We start from the raw sequence: 20,641 nt of genomic DNA on the forward strand, positions 1-20,641 counted from the left end.
ACAGGGATAATAAGCACAGTGATGTCACAGTACAGGCATAATACACACAGTGATGTCACAGTACAGGGGTAATAAGCACAGTGATGTCATAATACAGATATAAGCACAGTGATGTCACAGTACAGGGATAACACACACAGTGATGTCACAGTACAGGGGTAATAAGCACAGTGATGTCAAAGTACAGGGGTAATAAGCACAATTATGTCACAGTACAGGGGTAATAAGCACAGTGATGTCATAATACAGATATAAGCACAGTGATGTCACAGTACAGGGGTAATACACACAGTGATGTCACAGTACAGGGGTAATAAGCACAGTGATGTCATAATACAGATATAAGCACAGTGATGTCACAGTACAGGGATAATAAACACAGTGATGTAACAGTACAGGGGTAATAAGCACAGTGATGTCACAGTACAGGGGTAATAAGCACAGTGATGTCAAAGTACAGGGGTAATAAGCACAATTATGTCACAGTACAGGGGTAATAAGCACAGTGATGTCATAATACAGATATAAGCACAGTGATGTCACAGTACAGGGGTAATACACACAGTGATGTCACAGTACAGGGGTAATAAGCACAGTGATGTCATAATACAGATATAAGCACAGTGATGTCACAGTACAGGGATAATAAACACAGTGATGTAACAGTACAGGGGTAATAAGCACAGTGATGTCACAGTACAGGGGTAATAAGCACAGTGATGTCACAGTACAGGGATAATAAGCACAGTGATGTCATAATACAGGAGTAATAAGCACAGTGATGTCACAGTACAGGGATAATAAGCACAGTGATGTCACAGTATAGGGATAATACACACAGTGATGTCACAGTACAGGGGTAATAAGCACAGTGATGTCACAGTACAGGGATAATAAGCACAGTGATGTCACAGTACAGGGGTAATAAGCACAGTGATGTTATAATACAAATATAAGCACAGTGATGTCACAGTACAGGGATAATACACACAGTGATGTCACAGTACAGGGGTAATAAGCACAGTGATGTCACAGTACAGGGGTAATAAGCAAAGTGATGTCACAGTACAGGGGTAATAAGCACAATGATGTCACAGTACAGGGATAATACGCACAGTGATGTCACAGTACAGGGGTAATAAGCACAGTGATGTCATAATACAGATATAAGCACAGTGATGTCACAGTATAGGGATAATACACACAGTGATGTCACAGTACAGGGGTAATATACACAGAGATGTCACAGTACAGGGATAATACACACAGTGATGTCATAATACAGATATAAGCACAGTGATGTCACAGTACAAAAAAATTACATACAAAAAAATAAACCTTTGGAGAATGCGGGCATCGATCCCGCTACCTCTCGCATGCTAAGCGAGCGCTCTACCATTTGAGCTAATTCCCCGTGCACATGTTCTCATCGTCCCTCCCTCACATTGCTATGTACAGGGGTAATAAGCACAGTGATGTCATAATACAGATATAAGCACAGTGATGTCACAGTACAGGGATAATACACACAGTGATGTCACAGAACAGGGGTAATAAGCACAGTGATGTCACAGTACAGGGGTAATAAGCACAGTGATGTCATAGTACAGGGGTAATAAGCACAATGATGTCACAGTACAGGGTAATAATCACAGTGATGTCATAATACAGATATAAGCAGAGTGATGTCACAGTACAGGGATGATACACACAGTGATGTCACAGTACAGGGGTAATAAGCACAGTGATGTCACAGTACAGGGGTAATAAGCACAGTGATGTCACAGTACAGGGGTAATAAGCACAATGATGTCACAGTACAGGGATAATACACACAGTGATGTCACAGTACAGGGGTAATAAGCACAGTGATGTCATAATACAGATATAAGCACTGTGATGTCACAGTACAGGGATAATACACACAGTGATGTCACAGTACAGGGGTAATAAGCACAGTGATGTCACAGTACAGGGGTAATAAGCACAATTATGTCACAGTACAGGGGTAATAAGCACAGTGATGTCATAATACAGATATAAGCACTGTGATGTCACAGTACAGGGATAATACACACAGTGATGTCACAGTACAGGGGTAATAAGCACAGTGATGTCACAGTACAGGGGTAATAAGCACAATTCTGTCACAGTACAGGGTAATAAGCACAGTGATGTCATAATACAGATATAAGCACAGTGATGTCACAGTACAGGGATAATACACTCAATGATGTGACAGTACAGGGATAATACACACAGTGATGTCACAGTACAGGGATAATAAGCACAATGATGTCACAGTACAGGGATAATACACACAGTGATGTCATAATACAGATATAAGCACAGTGATGTCACAGTACAGGGATAATACACACAGTGATGTCACAGTACAGGGGTAATAAGCACAGCGATGTCATAATACAGATATAAGCACAGTGATGTCACAGTATAGGGATAATACACACAGTGATGTCACAGTACAGGGGTAATATACACAGAGATGTCACAGTACAGGGATAATACACACAGCGATGTCATAATACAGATATAAGCACAGTGATGTCACAGTACAAAAAAATTACATAAAAAAAAAATAAACCTTTGGAGAATGCGGGCATCGATCCCGCTACCTCTCGCATGCTAAGCGAGCGCTCTACCATTTGAGCTAATTCCCCGTGCACAGTTCTCCTCGTCCCTCCCTCGCATTGCTATTAGGAATCTCTCAGCCCAGCCCACTCACAGCGCTGTCACTCAGTGCGGCAGTACTATAAGCAGACATTGCTGTATACTGCATATACTCGCGGGTAGGGGCCGGTGTGGGAAGCTCAGCTGTTACTATTATCCTCTATGATTGTGGATGGTGACTATTCAAGCGACGGGAACCCCAGCAGTCCCATCCCCCCTCACTTCTGCCCCGATACAGTGCCAGAACCACCCGCCCTCCAAGCTTGGTCATTCGCTTACTTGTACAGTCAACTGTGAATTTTAATTGGCGACTGTGTTGAACTCTCGTCAAACGATTGGTCGAGAGAGCTGTCAGTCACTTATACGTAGCGTTGTTGCTAAGGCCTAGGAGGCTGTAGCGGCGTCGGCCATAACGGGCCATTGGCAGAGTTCAAGTTTGACTCCATTGAACGGCGACCAATAAGGTCCTGATAATCTTCGTCACGCATTTTTATTTGATCGACAGCAACACCAGCCTATTCGCGATCGTCGTAGCTGCACAACAAGGCGGTTGTTGTTGACAGACAGCAGCTTTATCCAATCACCGTTCACTTGTTAAAAGCGAAGGTCGGCTCTCCCTTCTGATTGGTTAGAGGTGTCCCCTGAAGGAGGAGGGGGAGGTTTGCAAGAGTTGATATGTCCACCATCTTGAAAAGTCGCCTATAGTGCTGAGCAATTTTCCCGCCTGACTGGATTGGGTTATTTTATCGTAGAAGGTAACTATGGACTTCTGTGGTTTCGGTACTTTTACATATTGACGTAAGGAGGGGGTTGGGCCGTTAGGTTCTCGCTCGGGAACGGCTCCGTCGTCCGGTAAGGTAACTTGTCCTGTGAGGGGCGCAGGGCACCTTTCTATAGTGGTGCTGGGTATGGAGCAGAAGGAAGGGAGGGGAGCTCTTCCTCTAACGCAGTTACACAGGAGCCATTGCCCCCTCCAGGCCCGTGCTGGCTAGGCCCTGTGCTGGGCCCACTCCTCGGGGATTGTAGTGACAGCCCCCTGCTAGGTCACAGGTCAGACATGTCTGCGGCTTCTCTGTGCGCTCCAGTCCCTGTCTGTGCTCAGCAACTAGTTCAGTGTCACTTTATGGGCCTAAGGTCTCCCCTGTCAGCAGGACCTGTTGTGTGTACTGAGCCTAGTGTTTACTAGTGCAGCAGTCATGTGTCACCCAGTGTCTGTGTGTGTATATATAGTATATACCAGCGTATATGTCTCCGCTATCATGTCTCTGTGTGTATATATAATATATACCAGTGACCACATGAATGTCTATGTAACCACTATCATGTCTCTGTGTGTATATATAATATATACCAGTGACCACATGAGCGTCTATGTCTCCGCTATCGTGTGTGTGTATATATATATATATATATATATATATATATATATATATATATATATATATATATATATATATATATATACACACGCAGACAGATATGAAAGCTGAGACATACACACATATATACATACACGCAGACAGATATGAAAGCTGAGACATATCTGCTCAGGTTGTCATTGGTAATATATATATATATATATATATATATATATATATATATATATATATATATATATATATATATATACCAATGACAACCTGAGCAGATATGTCTCAGCTTTCATATCTGTCTGCGTGTATGTATATATGTGTGTATGTCTCAGCTTTCATATCTGTCTGCATATATATATATATATATATATATATATATATATACATATATATATATATATATACATACACACACGCAGACCAATATGAAAGCTGAGACATATCTGCTCAGGTGGTCATTGGTGTGTATATACATACACACACACACACACACACACACACACACACACACACACACACACACACACTGGTGCCTTGGATTATGAGCATAATTTGTTCCGACACTGTGCTTGTAATCCAAATCCACTCTTAAACCAAAGCAAATTTTCCCATAAGAAATGATATAAATGCAGACAATTGGTTCTGCACCCCAAAAATAATGATTTATTATTCTGAATGACATGTTAAAATTATGAAACAAACATCAGAAACAGTAGAATGTCATATTATAAGTTACTGTACAGTAATGGAGAGGATGGGAAACACAAGGGCTGACAGACTGTAGGGAGCATGAAGGAATGAGCAGGGCAGATTCGGGCACTGTATAGCAACACTCTCTGTGCAGGGAGAGAGGGGTTACAGCTATGAGGAGATTACCTCCACAGTCCTGTCCCCTGATGTAAGCCCCAGCCTGAAGTGGATCTGCTATGATTGGAAGGTGAGGGAGATTTCCTGGGTCAGAGTACTGTGCTGTAGACCCCGCTATGCAGACCATGCCCCTCCTCCACTCGCCCTCCCACCCAGTACAGGGAGCTCTTAAACCAAAGCAATGCTCTTAAACCAAGTCACAATTTTGAAAAACTGTGAGCTCTTAAACCAAAACGCTCTTAAACCAAGTTACTCTTAAACCAAGGTACCACTGTGTGTATATGTGTGTGTGTGTATATGTGTATATATATATATATAACATACACACACACACACACACCAGAGGTCACGTGTATGTGTATACCTCCAAAAATCAGCTGTGTATATGTAGATCACACACAAATATCTAACCTCCGTGTGTGGTCATATAAATATACGCATGTATATATATCCCTGCAACTAGGGATGAGTGCTGTTCCGCTCAACCAGGGATGAGTGCTGTTCCGCTCAGTGCTGTTCCTCCCTGGGTGCTGAAAAAAAATGGATCCAGTCCTGGGAAACTGGGAGAAGTTTGCCAGTACTGAATCCATCTTTTCCCAGCACCCGGGGAGGAGCGGCGCACAGCGGAGCAGACTTTAAAGCCTGCAGCCTGATGAGCGGTATACAGATAGGAACAAAGTGCTTCTCTTTGCTCCTTCTGTAAATTCACTCGTCCCTACCTGCAACCCCATGTATACCCAATCAGCCATTAGTATATATACCCGTAATCGTGTGAGTATATATACTGACGATCACATATATACAGTGGTGGACACACGTTATTATATATTAGGTCGTATCTATGCTGGGACTTTTTGTGATTGGTTTTAACTATTGAGTGATAGCTGTAGTCTACACAACTCTGGACTGCAGTTATAGCTGAATAGTTATAATCAATGTTATAGCTAGGGTTGTGGAGTCGGTAAGCCGCAGCTCTTACTCAGACTCCTAAATTTTATCAGGACCGACTCCTGCTCCTTCATAAATGGCTGGTCAGATACCAGGGGAGTTATTTATCACACTGGCTCAGCAGCTTCTCCCTAATATCCTACATGATCCTGGGGCGACTTCTAAGGGAATGAGGAAAGATATAAAGGAGATTCTCCTGTGTGTGCAGTGGATGCAGCCAGTCTCCAGCCTCAATGTCCTGAACAACTCAGAACTAGACTAGATTGAGCAGGTGGTCTTTTCCTGCTGACAATCTTCTATGTTTCTAACTAAATATTCACCATACACACAGAAACACTGCTAACAATGCCAGATACCTGTAATATAGAGGTCAGCCATAGTGATATAGAGGGTGTCACACATAGTGATATAGAGGGGGTCACACACAGTGATATAGAGAAGTCACACATAGTGATATAGAGGGGTCACTGTGGGTGTGGGAGCACGCCATAGCGAACACACACACACACACACACACACACACACACACACACCCTGCTGCAGCCATAGCGTACACACACACACAGCCTGCTGCAGCCATAGTATACATACACACGCAGCCTGCTGCAGCCATAGCGCGCGCGCGCGCGCACACACACACACACACACACACACACACACACACACAGCCTGCTGCAGCCATAGTATACACACACACACACACACACACACACACACACACACACACACAGCCTGCTGCAGCCATAGTATACACACACACACACACACACACACACACACACACACACACAGCCTGCTGCAGCCATAGTATACACACACACACAGCCTGCTGCAGCCATAGTATACACACACACAGCCTGCTGCAGCCATAGTATACACACACACACACACACACACACAGCCTGCTGCAGCCATAGTATACACACACACAGCCTGCTGCAGCCATAGTATACACACACACAGCCTGCTGCAGCCATAGTATACACACACACACAGCCTGCTGCAGCCATAGTATACACACACACAGCCTGCTGCAGCCATAGTATACACACACACACAGCCTGCTGCAGCCATAGTATACACACACACACAGCCTGCTGCGGCCATAGTATACACACACACACAGCCTGCTGCAGCCATAGTATACACACACACACACACAGCCTGCTGCAGCCATAGTATACACACACACAGCCTGCTGCAGCCATAGTATACACACACACACACAGCCTGCTGCAGCCATAGTATATACACACACACAGCCTGCTGCAGCCATAGTATACACACACACAGCCTGCTGCAGCCATAGTATACACACACACACAGCCTGCTGCAGCCATAGTATACACACACACACAGCCTGCTGCGGCCATAGTATACACACACACACAGCCTGCTGCAGCCATAGTATACACACACACACACACAGCCTGCTGCAGCCATAGTATACACACACACAGCCTGCTGCAGCCATAGTATACACACACACACACAGCCTGCTGCAGCCATAGTATATACACACACACACACAGCCTGCTGCAGCCATAGTATATACACACACAGCCTGCTGCAGCCATAGTACACACACACACACACACACACAGCCTGCTGCAGCCATAGTATATACACACACACACACAGCCTGCTGCAGCCATAGTATACACACACACACACAGCCTGCTGCAGCCATAGTATACACACACACACACACAGCCTGCTGCAGCCATAGTATACACACACACACACACACACACACACACACAGCCTGCTGCAGCCATAGTATGCACACACAGCCTGCTGCAGCCATAGTATGCACACACACACAGCCTGCTGCAGCCATAGTATATACACACACACACACAGCCTGCTTCAGCCATAGTATACACACACACACACACACACACAGCCTGCTGCAGCCATAGTATACACACACACACACACACACACACACAGCCTGCTGCAGCCATAGTATACACACACACAGCCTGCTGCAGCCATAGTATACACACACACACAGCCTGCTGCAGCCATAGTATACACACACACACACAGCCTGCTGCAGCCATAGTATACACACACACACACAGCCTGCTGCAGCCATAGTATACACACACAGCCTGCTGCAGCCATAGTATACACACACACACACACACACACAGCCTGCTGCAGCCATAGTATACACACACACAGCCTGCTGCAGCCATAGTATACACACACAGCCTGCTGCAGCCATAGTATACACACACAGCTACAGCCATAGAACACTGAAGGAAAAACAACACATTGAGCACAGAGGTTACTGCTACACTAATGTTTTCTCCTCCTCCTCCTCTATGTTGCACAGGGTATCTTCATTTTTAAAGCTGGAGTCAGTACATTTTTTCCGACTCCACAGCCCTGGTTATAGCATCCCAAAAGGTGAGTGTAGCCCTGTACTTTGCAAACCACATGTCTGCCCTTACATCTTCATAGGAACTACAAGTTGCTTATGCTCAACTTCTTTTGTGTCAAAACCAACATCTATATGTAAGTTGCTGCTGCTGGTGTTATGGTAGTCTGTCAAGTGATGCTGGGCCAAGGCAATGAAGCCTTAAAGGGGTAGTGCGGCGCTAAACAATTATTCACTAAATAACACGCATTACAAAGTTATACAACTTTGTAATGTATGTTAGTGAATGGCCCCCTTCCCCGTGTCCAACCACCCCCCACCCCCCTCCCCCAAGGCAGAGGGCGGCTGGCACTAGAGACGATCGGAGCGGTTCGGCCGGCTGCCCGAAGATGACATCAGTGTCACAAGATGGCGAATGGGGGTCGACACGAATCAGGTGAGTATAGAGCTCCACACTTCTTGGTCTAGCGTGGGTGGGGGGGAAACACGGGGAAGGGGGCCATTCACGAACATAACATACATTACAAAGTTGTTTAACTTTGTAATGGGTTTTATTTGGTGAATAATTGCTTACCGCCACACTACCTCTTTAAGCTCATGAAACAGCGTGATTTGTTATAGCACCACATGATGTGTCCGGATAGTGTATAGAAGCAGATGGGTATATGTCCTGGTGTACCTTATGTAACTCATATGGAACAACAGTGTTAGTCCAACTAGTTCTCCAACAGGTTGGGAGTTGTAGCTGAAGAGCCGCAAGTTGGAGACCATTGTTGTGCAGAACAAATGTTAGCTCTTCATTCAGGAAAATGGCTAGCATTAGCCCATGTTTGCTGTACGAGTTGGGAGAAGCTCCAGGCACATATGGTATAAATGTATTTATAGAACCCATTTACATGACGGAGGCTGAAAGTGTGTCTGTCAGGGATTACATGTGTTTGGTGGATTGAAGAGCATCACGTCCAGCAGAAATGTCTGAACCTATGTATGACTGGTGTCGTATACATTAGTGGTATATGCAATGTGAAGAGCCTAAAGATTCCTGTACTCCTAAAGCCCCTATTCCACGGGGCGACTATGAGGAGCTATTAGCGCTTGTTTGCTCCTCGTTACCTGCTTGCTGCTGCTATCCCACGCGGCGGCAGCAAGCGGGGGGCTGCCCGGGTGATTGCTAGATTTTCTGGGCAGCCCATAGAGGATAGCACTGGTCTGCTGCCACCGCTCCTATTCCACGGAGCAACGGCAGCAGATCGCTGCTATATCAGTCTCTTGTTTTTCAGCATGTTGAAAAACGATCAGCCGACATGAAGGTTCTGTGGAATAGGGCCTTTAGGGTAAAGTTGATGAACTATTTAACCAAAATGATCATTCTTTTCACGATCATCTGAAAAGAAATCGTCCAGGTTGGAAGTTTATGGGTCATAGTCGGATGAAGGATACTTTCGGGAAAGAATATTATGCTCAGAATGTTTCCAGGAAAATTGTTCATCGTCGCTTGGAGTAGCTGATTCTGTATGGCCAGCTTGAACAACTTTTAAAGTGGTTTTCTTTTTTAAAGCCTGGAAAGGCCCCTAAACAACTAGACATAAGAAACGCCATTTTGTGCTGATAATCCGTTAGGGCTCTGGTGACCTTGCTGGTCTTCCTTCAGGCGTGTATGTCATCTGACCACTGTAGCCAGTCAGGCATACTTCTGGCATCATGGCTTCCATCACTTAAAGGGAACCTGTCACCCCCCGTGCCGGGGTGGCAGGCTCCCGACCCCCCGTTAGAGCCCCTTATACTCGCCTAATCCCGCCGGGTCCCGCTTCTGGAGGTGGTCAGGTGACGGAGATCTCAGCCGCTGCAGCCCGGCGCGCGCGCGCTGAGAGATGAGTCCAACGCTCATAGAGAATGACGGAGCGCTGGACTCTCCTGTCATTCTCTATGGGTGTTGGACTCATCTCTCAGCGCGCGCGCCGGGTTGCAGCGGCTGAGATCTCCGTCACCCGACCACCTCCAGAAGCGGGACCCGGCGGGATTAGGTAAGTATAGGGGGCTCTAACGGGGGGTCGGGAGCCTGTCACCCCGGCATGGGGGTGACAGGTTCCCTTTAAAGCGAACCAATCAAGGCAAATATCAGTGCAATGCTAAAGAAGCACTGGAAAGACTCACTAAAATGCTGCCTTACCATGTCTTCTGTGGCTCCTGTAGTGACTGCACCTGCTGAAACGATGCTGCTTGTTCTGGCGCGGGAGACGAGCAGAGCTGGACTAGTTACAAGTCAGAAGATATGGTAAGGAAGCATTTCTGGCGCCGCTCCTAGCCTTAAACTGATTGCTGTGATTGGTTTGCTTTAAAGCAAGTGGTGTCAGAAAGTGCCAGAGATTTGAACTGTACTTCTATTTAAAAAAAAATCTCAACTTCTCCAGTATGTAGCAGGTGCTGTATGTCCTGGAAGAAGTGGTGTATTCTTTCCAGTCTGACAGTGCTCTCTGCTGCCACCTCTGGCCATGTCAGGAACTGTCCAGAGCAGTAACAAAAAAAATATACCACTTCCTTCAGGACATACAGCAGCTAAGTACTGGAAGACTTGAGATTTTGTAATAGCAGTAAATTACAAATCTCTGGCACTTCCTGGTACCAGTTGATTTGAAAGAAGTTGTTTGTGAACTTCCCCTTTAACTGGTGATGCCAGGAGTAAGGCCTGTGACTTCTGATACCACTGATTGGTTGCTGTGGTCAGGTGTTGTCTGCTCCAGAAGGAAGATGGGGTGCTGACTAAAGCATCAGTGAGGCAGCGGAGAGGGGATTTACTGCTCCTTTGTTTTTAGCTGTCTGGTTATTGCTCTGTAAAAGACTCAGTAATTGACTAACAAACAAGCAAACTCTGGATCCACTCCTGATTTTAACTAAAAATACCGTGTGAACATTGCCTTAAATGTCACTGTCACCTTAGAAATTTCTTAGGGTACGTTCACACTAAGGAAAATGGGGAAATTCTGAGCGGAATCCCTTCCAGTGACTCCTCTCGGGATCCTGCCTGCTTCACTCTCCTAATGTTGTGTAGGGCGCCTCCGGCCTATGCATAACATGTCATTTAGAGATGAGCGAACCTCGAGCATGCTAGAGTCCATCCGAACCCGAGCTTTCGGCATTTGATTAGCGGTGGCTGCTGAAGTTGGATAAAGCCCTAAGGCTATCCTAAGGCTATGTGGAAAACATCGATAGTCATTGGCTGTATCCATGTTTTCCAGACAACCTTAGAGCTTTATCCAACTTCAGCAGCCGCCACTAATCAAATGCTGATTGTTCGGGTTCGGATCGACTCGAACCCGAATCCGGTTTGCTCGTCTCTAATGTCATTCCTTTGGGGGGGACTGCGGAAGCTGCACCCTTAGGGTATGTTCACACTGAGTAAATATGGTGGAATTCTGCGGCGGACATGTTATTTCTTTGAGCAGGGGTGTGCAAGCCCTCTTATAGAGACGCTGTTTGACACTGAGGCAGACAGGACTCTGCCATGGCATTCCCCAACATTTGCTCAGTGTGAACATACCCTTAGGCAAAAATGAAAGATGGCCATAGCGCTTGCATTTCTTGACGTAGAGACCCACATGAGCCCTTATTTTTGCGCCACGATCTGTACTTTGCAATGACAAGCCTAATTTTTGCGTAAAGTATGCTGTGTAACCAGAAAAAAATTGTGTGTAATGGTGGAGGAGGGGACTGTGTTTACGCCGTTTGCCCGAGGGTAAAACTGGCATGTTATAAATGTTCCTCAACTTGGAACGACTATAACAATATGTAACTTGTATAACTTTTATTTTATTTGATGGCTTTTAAAACATTTTATTCTTTAATCAGTATACATACGTCCCTGACTGTGAGAAGGGTTTGATGTGTGTGGGACCGCTGCAGTGAAAGCAGCCCTGCACACATCATTGTCCCGTGAGTCAGAGATAATGACAATAAATGCCCCCCTTAGGTTTTTTTGTTTTTTAAAGGTTAATTTTTTATAATCTGTCAAAATAAACAAAAATAAAATTTACCAAGTTGTAATCATACTGATTTTTTTTCAGTTTTACTGCACAAATCTTTTTCTGGTTTTGGAGCATTTTTTATGGAAGAATTAAGTGTCATTGCAAAGTACAATTTGTGTAAAAATAAAAACTCATATGGGTCTGTAGGTTTAAAAAAATGCAAGCGCTATGGCCTGTTAAAGGGAACCAGTCAGCACGATATGGTTCCCTGCAGCACAGTATAGAGCTACTGTGCAGCTCACACAACATATCAGCTGCAGCAGTAGCTGTATAAAGGGGGGGGGGGGGGGTTTATTATGCTGCGCAAGGCCGGGAGAGGGGTGACACGGGGGTCTGCCTATCAGAGCGCAGTGCGTTGATAATGGACGAGCAGTGCCATGTGACAACTGGAACCAGCAATTGCTCATATAATGCCACAGCCAATGTAACTGATGGGAAAACTTATTTTAAAATACATTTGTAGTGTTACGTTTCCATGTAGCCCTTGAAGTGTTATTCTTTTAGTAAATAGAACATTTTTCAATTTGCAGGTGGGCTTAGATACAATTATAATAGTGTTTGAGACAGCAACTGTATTGTGTAACACAGTAACGGTGCTCCATTTGCATCCCATATAAGCAGCTATGCCCAAAATTTGTTCACCATATAATATAGGTACCCTCTGTGTCTCCATGTAGTATAGAGGGTCTTTGTGCCTCTTATGGTTGTTGAGCCCTCTCTGTGCATTCATGTAGGTAGCCCCCTGGTTGCTAGCCCACCCAGTAAGTAGAATCCCCCATGTTATAGTTATCCTAGTAGTTGGTCCCCCCAGTAAATTGTATTCCCCCATGTAGGTAGCTAAACTTGCTGGCATAAACTCGCTCCCTGCCACCCCTCAATCCCCTTGTATCTCTTTGTAGCACTGTAGTAAGCCCCTTTGTAGACGCCCCCCCTCCTCCTCTTAGTCAGCTACAGCCATATCCTAAGCAGCCTTTCACCCTGGCCCTTTGCTCTCTGCGGTAGTCCAGTCCCCAGTGCTCCAGAACCTTAAATTAGCTTTAAAAGATTAAACTCCTAATTACACAGAAAAGCGCAGAATTTCTTCCCATTATCCTCTGAACTCTGTGTGGGAGATATTAGTAGTTTAGACTGTTTTGTTCACATCACCTTTTTCCGGTATGTTGAAGGTATACCTTGGCCACCTGGCAAAACTGCTGCTGCCATATTCCATGGTATACTGACAACAGGCCTAACTTACTGTGTTCAGTCTTTATCCTGAATGTTTGCTTCTTAGTGAGGCTCAAGTGTGTGTAGATGCCATTTCATTTGCCTCCAGTCAGTGCTGCTTACCGCTGCTTCTGATTACGTTTCCTTCCTACAGGAAGAAAACGTCACTGGAATCAGTGAGCAGCAGGGCAGAGAGTGATCAGAACAGCAGCTGTGGAGCATTGGGGCAGGTGTGTATGGTTTATTTATTTTGAAAACTATGCCCCTTCAAAGTGAGAAAAAAAATCTTAGTGTTACTGTCACTTAAAACAACTTTGCTGAAATCAGTGGTGAATATAAGAAACTATGCAGTGTATTTTATTTGGCAAAAGAAATTGCTGTATTCATGTTATGCTGGTCTGGAAACTTTTGAAGGTTTGCTACAGTAAGGTAGGATTGCAGGATCTTGTTTTTAGTGTGTATATGGTGCATAGGAGGCCGCACAGAGTCTAGTCTGCATCCACACTGCAGCTGAGCATAGGAAGTTTGCAGGGGGAAATGGCATGTGATAGCATGACAAGATATAGTTCTGCTACTCGTATACACACACAACAGTGCATCCTGAAATAACTGTGTAGGGTTCTATTACACTGGATAATTTGCCAAATCGGGTGTAATAAAGACAAGGATCATCTAAGGAGTCAATCTTGGCTGATCATTGTTTTTCAACAAGTTAAAAAATAAAATCATTGGGCGCCAGCTGTGCATCACTGTTTCATAGCTGATGTGTGGCCAATGGTGGGGGTAGCAGGGAGAAGTATACAATGGTGGGGGTAGCAGGGAGAAGTATACATCTTTTTTTTTTTTTTTCTTTTTTTTTTTTTTTTTTTTTTTATGATTTTAACCAATGTTGTCCTTGTATGACAGGCAGTTCAGCCAGTCACTTATTGAGATGGGACAGTGCGACGGCCAGTGATTGGCTGACTGGGCTGTTACTGCAGAGACTGGTTCAAAAGTGTCAGAGGTGGCTGCAGTGATTGAGGAACACAGAAACCAGACACAAGGACATTGGGGGAGTGTGGAGAGGTGTGTATGCATTTTAATTGTTTTCTATAAATGCCAGAATAGTCTAGCCGGGGCTGAACCACCATAAATAACAAAGATTGGTAAATGTTGAATGGTATTCTCAAGCTGATTGAGCTTGAGAATATCATTGACTCAGAGGGATACTTCATGCAGTCCACAGTGCGTCCTCCGCTTTAAAATATTTGTGTGTTCTGTATTGGGAACATAAAACAGGGAGATATGCAGCCCTTCATTTTAAAATGCCCAAACTGTTAAAGGGAACCTGCCACCCCCGTGTCGGGGTGACAGGCTCCCGACCCCCCGCTACAGCCCCCTATACTCACCTGATCCTGCTGCTGTAGCGGAGAGTTGGGAGCCTGTCACCCCGGCACGGGGGGGTGACAGGTTCCTTTTAAATGGAAAACCTTTACCCTCCTGCCACTGATCTGGTGCTGTTCCAGCATGGTTACTCCAATTCAATTTTTTTTTTTTTTTTCAACTAGCTAGTTTTGATTGGAATCAGAAAAAATTTACCAACTTAAAGGAAAAAAAAGAATTCATAGGAATTTTATAAATGTCTCTCATTAACCTATTAGGGACATATGTTGTACCCGTGCAACATATGTCCGCAAGAGGAGTTCAGAGGGGGGCCTTGCACTACCCCTTTAATTACTCCTTTTTTTTTTTTTTTTTTTTTTTTTCTTCTGGTTGCTCTAATTTTGGTTGTAGGGCCAGTTTACACTGATCCAATTTGGCAGAATTCCGCCATGGAATCCCGCCAACCTGTGTCCCATAGTGTCTGTGTAGGAGGGCTCGTGGGCCTCCGCTTCATCTCTTTTTCGCTCTAAGAATTGACATGTCATTTCTTTGCGCTGGGAGCAAGGCGCGCAAGCCCTCCCATACAGATTCTATTGGACACTGAGGTAGCCGGAATTCTGCCCAATTTGCTCAGTGTGAACTGGCCCTTACAGTGTAACAGGTAGAGACTGGACTACAGTGGAGGGCAAACTTACATTCCTGGACCTTTATACAGTATGTGGATAACAGTGAAGTGAGGAAGGGTGTTGTGCAGCTTCCTTCTAAAGTACCATAGGTACACGTGAATCTAACCCTTCCCTCCTTGCACGTTTCAGTAATTGTACTTTTAAAGACTGTAGCAACACCCTACCCTATAAAATTGCCTCTAAAATGGTTTGAGTTTTTAGTATTTGCTATGGTAATTGCTAGATGGAGGAATATGGTGGCATCCTTTATTTAAAGCGAATGTACCAGCAGTACATCACTTTTTTGGTTTTAACATAAACAAGACTGCGCCGGCAAGGGTAGGCTGGTGCCACGGTCTTTTTTTTTTTTTTTTTTTGAACCGTGGCCTGGTTCCCGCCCATGGCACCCTTCTATTACTGAGCTCAAGGTGGAATCAATGGAGCCATGTCATAGAGGGGAGAGGGTACCCTCTCACTAGGGGGGGCTGGCTCGCCCCTGGTGTCTCATGCCCGGCTGGTGCTCGGTAAAAGACCGCTGCCATGTGTGGAAATCGGGCCACAGTTCAAAAAAAAGGACCTCTGCATCCCTGTGCGGGCGCACACTTCAAAGGTGTTTTCCAGGATAATTTTTTTTTTTTTGCATTATTGGTCTACTCTTGGGGAAAGGGCCGTGAATATTTGATCAGTGGGGGGATGACCCACCCCCTTTCCCCCTCCTGGTCATTTGTTATGCAGTACTGCTATACCCAGATATGAACAGTAAAATGAGCAGGAACACTGTTCAATGTGTAGTGGCCAGGTTGAGCTTCTGCACAGTGGTTCTCCTTAACTGCAATGGGAACTTAGCTGCATTAACTCAACACTTCCACTGCACAATGACTAAGCCGACTTCTTCCAGCTCCACTTACTGTGTACAGTGGCTCTGTCAGCAGTTGATCCGCAGGGTGCCTGGTGTAAGCCTACCCATAGGTATCCATTACATAAAAGCAGTACAACAGAACACACAGCACTGTGAAGGGCACTGTTGACATAGTGGACTAACAGTTGACATAACTCCCATTGACTTGAATTAGGGTTGTAGGCTGTTGGTTTCATCTTGTACTTAGCCAGCCATCCGTGCAGCAGCCTCAAATCTTTTCTGGCTCTGAGCTGGCATATATTTTCACTTTGTCTATGTTCAGAGGTACATTGTAGTAAAACTTCTGCCCAGGGATGCCACACTTTGCGTGTAAAATCCAGGTAGGTTCATTAACCTCCATTTTGAGACAAAATGCTGACACTTGATTGCGAAGGTTACATTTTTGTCCTTTGGAGCCCTACTGAGACTGTTAGGGCCCATTACGTGAAGCAACAATCTGCCGATCAGCCTTATTGCTCCGTGTGATAAAGACAACAATCAGCCAGTGGCAACAATCATCTGCTGATTATGTCTTTAGGTCTTGTCCTTAAACCGGTAGCCGCTAGGCGCACATCCCTACCTGTTCTAGTGATGCGCGGTTGACAGCTTGTGATTGGCTGTGCTGCCTGTCACTTCAGAGGCCTGCTCCACAGTACTAGCAGCGGCTGCCAGACCAGGCACAAATAGACCAACACAAATATTTTAAAAAGCATGAATGTATTGTGAATGTAGCCTTAGGGTCCTATTACATGGAGCAACAACGGTCGCAAAAGAGATTGTTTTATCGTTAACCTGAAATCGTTCACCAAATTACACACAGAACGATGGTCCTTGGTTAAGATCGTTATTGCGATCATTACTATGATCCTTTACTCAATCTGATTCCAGCAAAATAATAAACAATGTGCAATTACAATGAACGATTAGTGATAAATGCGGAACTTGAGCGAACGAATGTGATATTACAGCGAACGATTAACAATAATTTTAGGTTCAGATCTAAATCTGCGCTCAACAACATACGATTTTTCAATCTTTGCCTGCTATTACACAGCACGATTATCGTTTAAATTCAAACTATATCACTATTTTCCACACAAGAATCATTCTGTGTAATAGGGCCCTTAGTGTAAAACAGTGAATGATGCTCCATTCATTGAGTAGTTGCTGGACCTGGTTACTGCAGCTCAGCTGAGATGGTTACATGTCGTTACCGCTACACAGTCAACAGAGCTAACAGCTTTGGGCCCTGTTCAGTGTAGTGCAAGCAGGGACTCCCACCCCATTCTTTATATTGCAGGTTTGTGGCATCTGCAGGAGAAGATGGCCAGTAGAGAGGGGAGGACTAGAGAAGGCTGTCAGGTGGCATACAAGGCAATACAAAGCTGTGCAGCCAGCCACACACTAACAGAACACATGCACTGTGTCAGTGTGTGGAATCTGTGCTGTGTTGCCACACAACTTTACACAAAACTACATAACTAAGTGCAAACAATTTCCTTTAATATTGGTTTAGAACCAAGGTACCATTGTATTGGGCAGCAGCTAGTGAGCAGTCATTTCTTGAAGCAGAAAGGAAGGATAACCATAAGGATCTGAATGGGGAAAATTGTGATGACTTGGAGACTCCCAGACCCAGCCACCTAAAGTACAGATATTGGGGAGTGATCTTGGTATGTGGAAGTCAGTACCTACTGAAAGTAATCCAAGCAAGGACAACCAGGTAAAGGGGTATTCCACTCAAACATAACTTTTGATATGTTGCCCATGGTGAGACTAAAAATTCCTTCTACAGTATACTTTTCTATTTAGTCTCCTTCCCCCAGTTCTTGGCTGATGCTTTCTGCTGAAGACACAATCTGCGTGTGAGCCTTCCTTCCTCCCCCCTCCCTTCTAAGACGACTGATGTAAACAAGTCCCTGGCAGGCTCTATCTGCAACATTGTAACCTGTTTGTAATGCTGGGAGGGTTATTCAGAGGTAAAGTTGCTGATGACACTAAGAGTCACTGTGACTCTCAGCATTACATAGAAGCAACAATGTTGCAGATACAGCCAGCCAGTGACTTGTTTACATCAGCCATCTCAGAAGGGAGGGGGAGACAAGACAGGGGGGCTCACACAGATTTTTGTGTTTTCAGCAGAAAGCTGCAGCTCAGAACTGGGGGAAGGAGACTGAATAGATAATTAAGGAAGGAATAGTTAGTCTCACCATGGGAAGCGACACATCAAAAGTTATGTTGGAGTGGAATACCCCTTTAACCAGTGACATACTTGTGGGTTCCCAAAGACATGCTGATGCTCATGAAAAATAAAGGGCAGACTGTCTGGGCTTCAGTAGCTGTCAGAGATTGGACCAGACTGCAGGCAGTTTGTTATGTGGCATGTCCATGTACTGTACTGGGTGAAACTATGAACAGAGTTGCGTTTTATTCTGCAGTCTTACCATTGGTCCTAACGTACGACATAGTTTTATCTGACATACCTCTGACTACAAACCTAAACAGACATAGTGTAGATTGCAAAAACAATGGTAAAATATTGGCGGGAGTTACTTGATGCAGCTCCTATTATAAAATGAGCTTTAGTTAGAGCATGTGATCCCGATTGACGCATATCACTTGAGAGAGCTTAGGAGAATGTCAATAAGAAGCTATGGCAAACATCTAGACCTTGTTCTAAAGGAACTTGGCTGAACATGTGACTAAAATGCCAAGTTCTAGCAGTTTTTTTTGCCCTACTCTTTGGATCAGCCCCACCTGGGCACCAATACCGGACCTTGCTCAAGGACAGGAGTGGCACAGTTCCTTGAAAAAAGTAGCCATGTTTTCCGTATGTCAGACAAACTTTGCAAGAGCTTGGAGTGAATAGTTTGATATATTCTAGCTTTGTATAAGACTCTATGGAAATGACGACTAATCTGTTTTTCTTTTCTTATTTTAGGCAGAAGTGTTCTGTACAGATTTCTCTTTAATGTAGTCAGGACACCCTGTAATGGGCCAGAAGTTGAAGCAACTAAGAATTGTTTTATTTTCTTAACATTTTTAACTAATTTTAACAGGTAAGTGGAAAGTTGTCCTGTCTTCCTTGTCTACTGAAACATTTACAAACCTAAAAAGGAATTTGAAAAGGTCTTGCTGTGTATTAACTGGGTTTTAATCCACAGATGTGCATAGAGAAGCAGGTATGGTAACTTTCACTTCCAAAAGAGAGAATTCCTAGTGATTATAAATGCCTTTCATAGTATTACCCCCCCCCATTCATGTTAAAGTATGTACTTTTTTCCATGCATTAACCAGTTTACACTTCAGACTTTTATGTATGACTAACATGTAATTACTCCATGCTCATTGCACGTAACTCCGATGTCTGTCTGTGTAGTATCATAGTATCCAGAGTGGGAATGTGGCCGCTGATTATAATCGTTAGGTTTTTGTATCCACACATGTAACTCCAAGCTAGGGCACAATGACTTCCTTCCAGTGTTGCATTAGGCATTGTTTTCACCTTCATGGCTTCCTTGCACCATTCATGGCGGACAGGTCCTTGTGTGTAACAGCTCATGAAGGATTTCATTGCTCTATAATGTAGCTGGGAAGGGGCTATGTTTACAGTAGCTAGTAGTGGTTGTAGATTCACAGTGAAGCTACACTTCAGTGTTGTGTTTACATGGTTGAGATTCCCCTTCTGTCAAATCTTGACGTGTATTCTACTAATTGAGAAACCAAGGCTTTCTCTTGGATTTCCTCTGAGTGTCAACAGATCACACAAGGATTGGTCACATTGTGTAGTGAGGGCTAGTTTGCGGCAAAACATAGGGCATGCTGCGTATTCCATGCTGAAAGCGTGTGGAATCCTGATTGTATCAACATAGCCTATATATTTCATTCGTCTTCATCACTTTTCACAGTCTTGTTTTTCCTTATTCCAAGGGTATCCAGCTTTCAGTTGGAGTTTGATGGACTAATCATCTTTGCCTCCACCTGCCCCCGTTGAATGAGAACCCCCTAATGTCATCTTGCCTCGAGGAAACATTCTGACCTTTCACAGTAACATGTTTGCAGCAGTACGAGCACTTCTCACTTTCTCATATTTTTTAAAATTTTTATTTGTGCATTGCTTCAGTGATATGTTATGTTTATTGAGCTATTAATCGTGTATTCTTCACAATCTACTTTGCATTCTGGAATTTAGACCTGGCAGTCAAATTCATGTCTAAATA

The 20,641-nt window shown here is 44.5% G+C and overlaps 1 protein-coding gene and 2 non-coding genes across 12 annotated transcripts in view; 1 reads left to right on the forward strand and 2 right to left on the reverse strand.

Moving 5' to 3' along the window:
* Positions 1–1,341: 1,341 nt before the first annotated feature.
* Positions 1,342–1,414, reverse strand: TRNAA-AGC (transfer RNA alanine (anticodon AGC)). Its single transcript has one exon. It is a non-coding gene; the product is annotated as a tRNA-Ala (tRNA).
* A 1,194-nt stretch (positions 1,415–2,608) lies between these two features.
* Positions 2,609–2,681, reverse strand: TRNAA-AGC (transfer RNA alanine (anticodon AGC)). Its single transcript has one exon. It is a non-coding gene; the product is annotated as a tRNA-Ala (tRNA).
* Positions 2,682–3,092: 411 nt separating this feature from the next.
* The window catches only part of PPP6R3 (protein phosphatase 6 regulatory subunit 3), a 57,436-nt gene continuing 39,887 nt past the window's right edge, over positions 3,093–20,641 (forward strand). For 3 of the 10 annotated variants that reach the window (XM_069965752.1, XM_069965753.1, XM_069965754.1), the window contains exons 1-5: positions 3,096–3,446; positions 13,651–13,726; positions 14,403–14,561; positions 19,363–19,480; positions 20,352–20,485. In XM_069965752.1, coding sequence (XP_069821853.1) covers positions 20,474–20,485 — 12 coding nt within the window. In that variant the 5' untranslated portion in view covers positions 3,096–3,446; positions 13,651–13,726; positions 14,403–14,561; positions 19,363–19,480; positions 20,352–20,473. Of the gene's footprint in view, positions 3,447–13,650; positions 13,727–14,402; positions 14,562–19,362; positions 19,481–20,351; positions 20,486–20,641 lie in introns of all 10 variants that reach the window. The other 7 variants (XM_069965744.1, XM_069965748.1, XM_069965751.1 and 4 more) reach the window with 6 other exon arrangements.

Source organism: Dendropsophus ebraccatus, chromosome 4, assembly GCF_027789765.1.
Source record: "Dendropsophus ebraccatus isolate aDenEbr1 chromosome 4, aDenEbr1.pat, whole genome shotgun sequence".
NCBI lineage: Eukaryota > Metazoa > Chordata > Amphibia > Anura > Hylidae > Dendropsophus > Dendropsophus ebraccatus.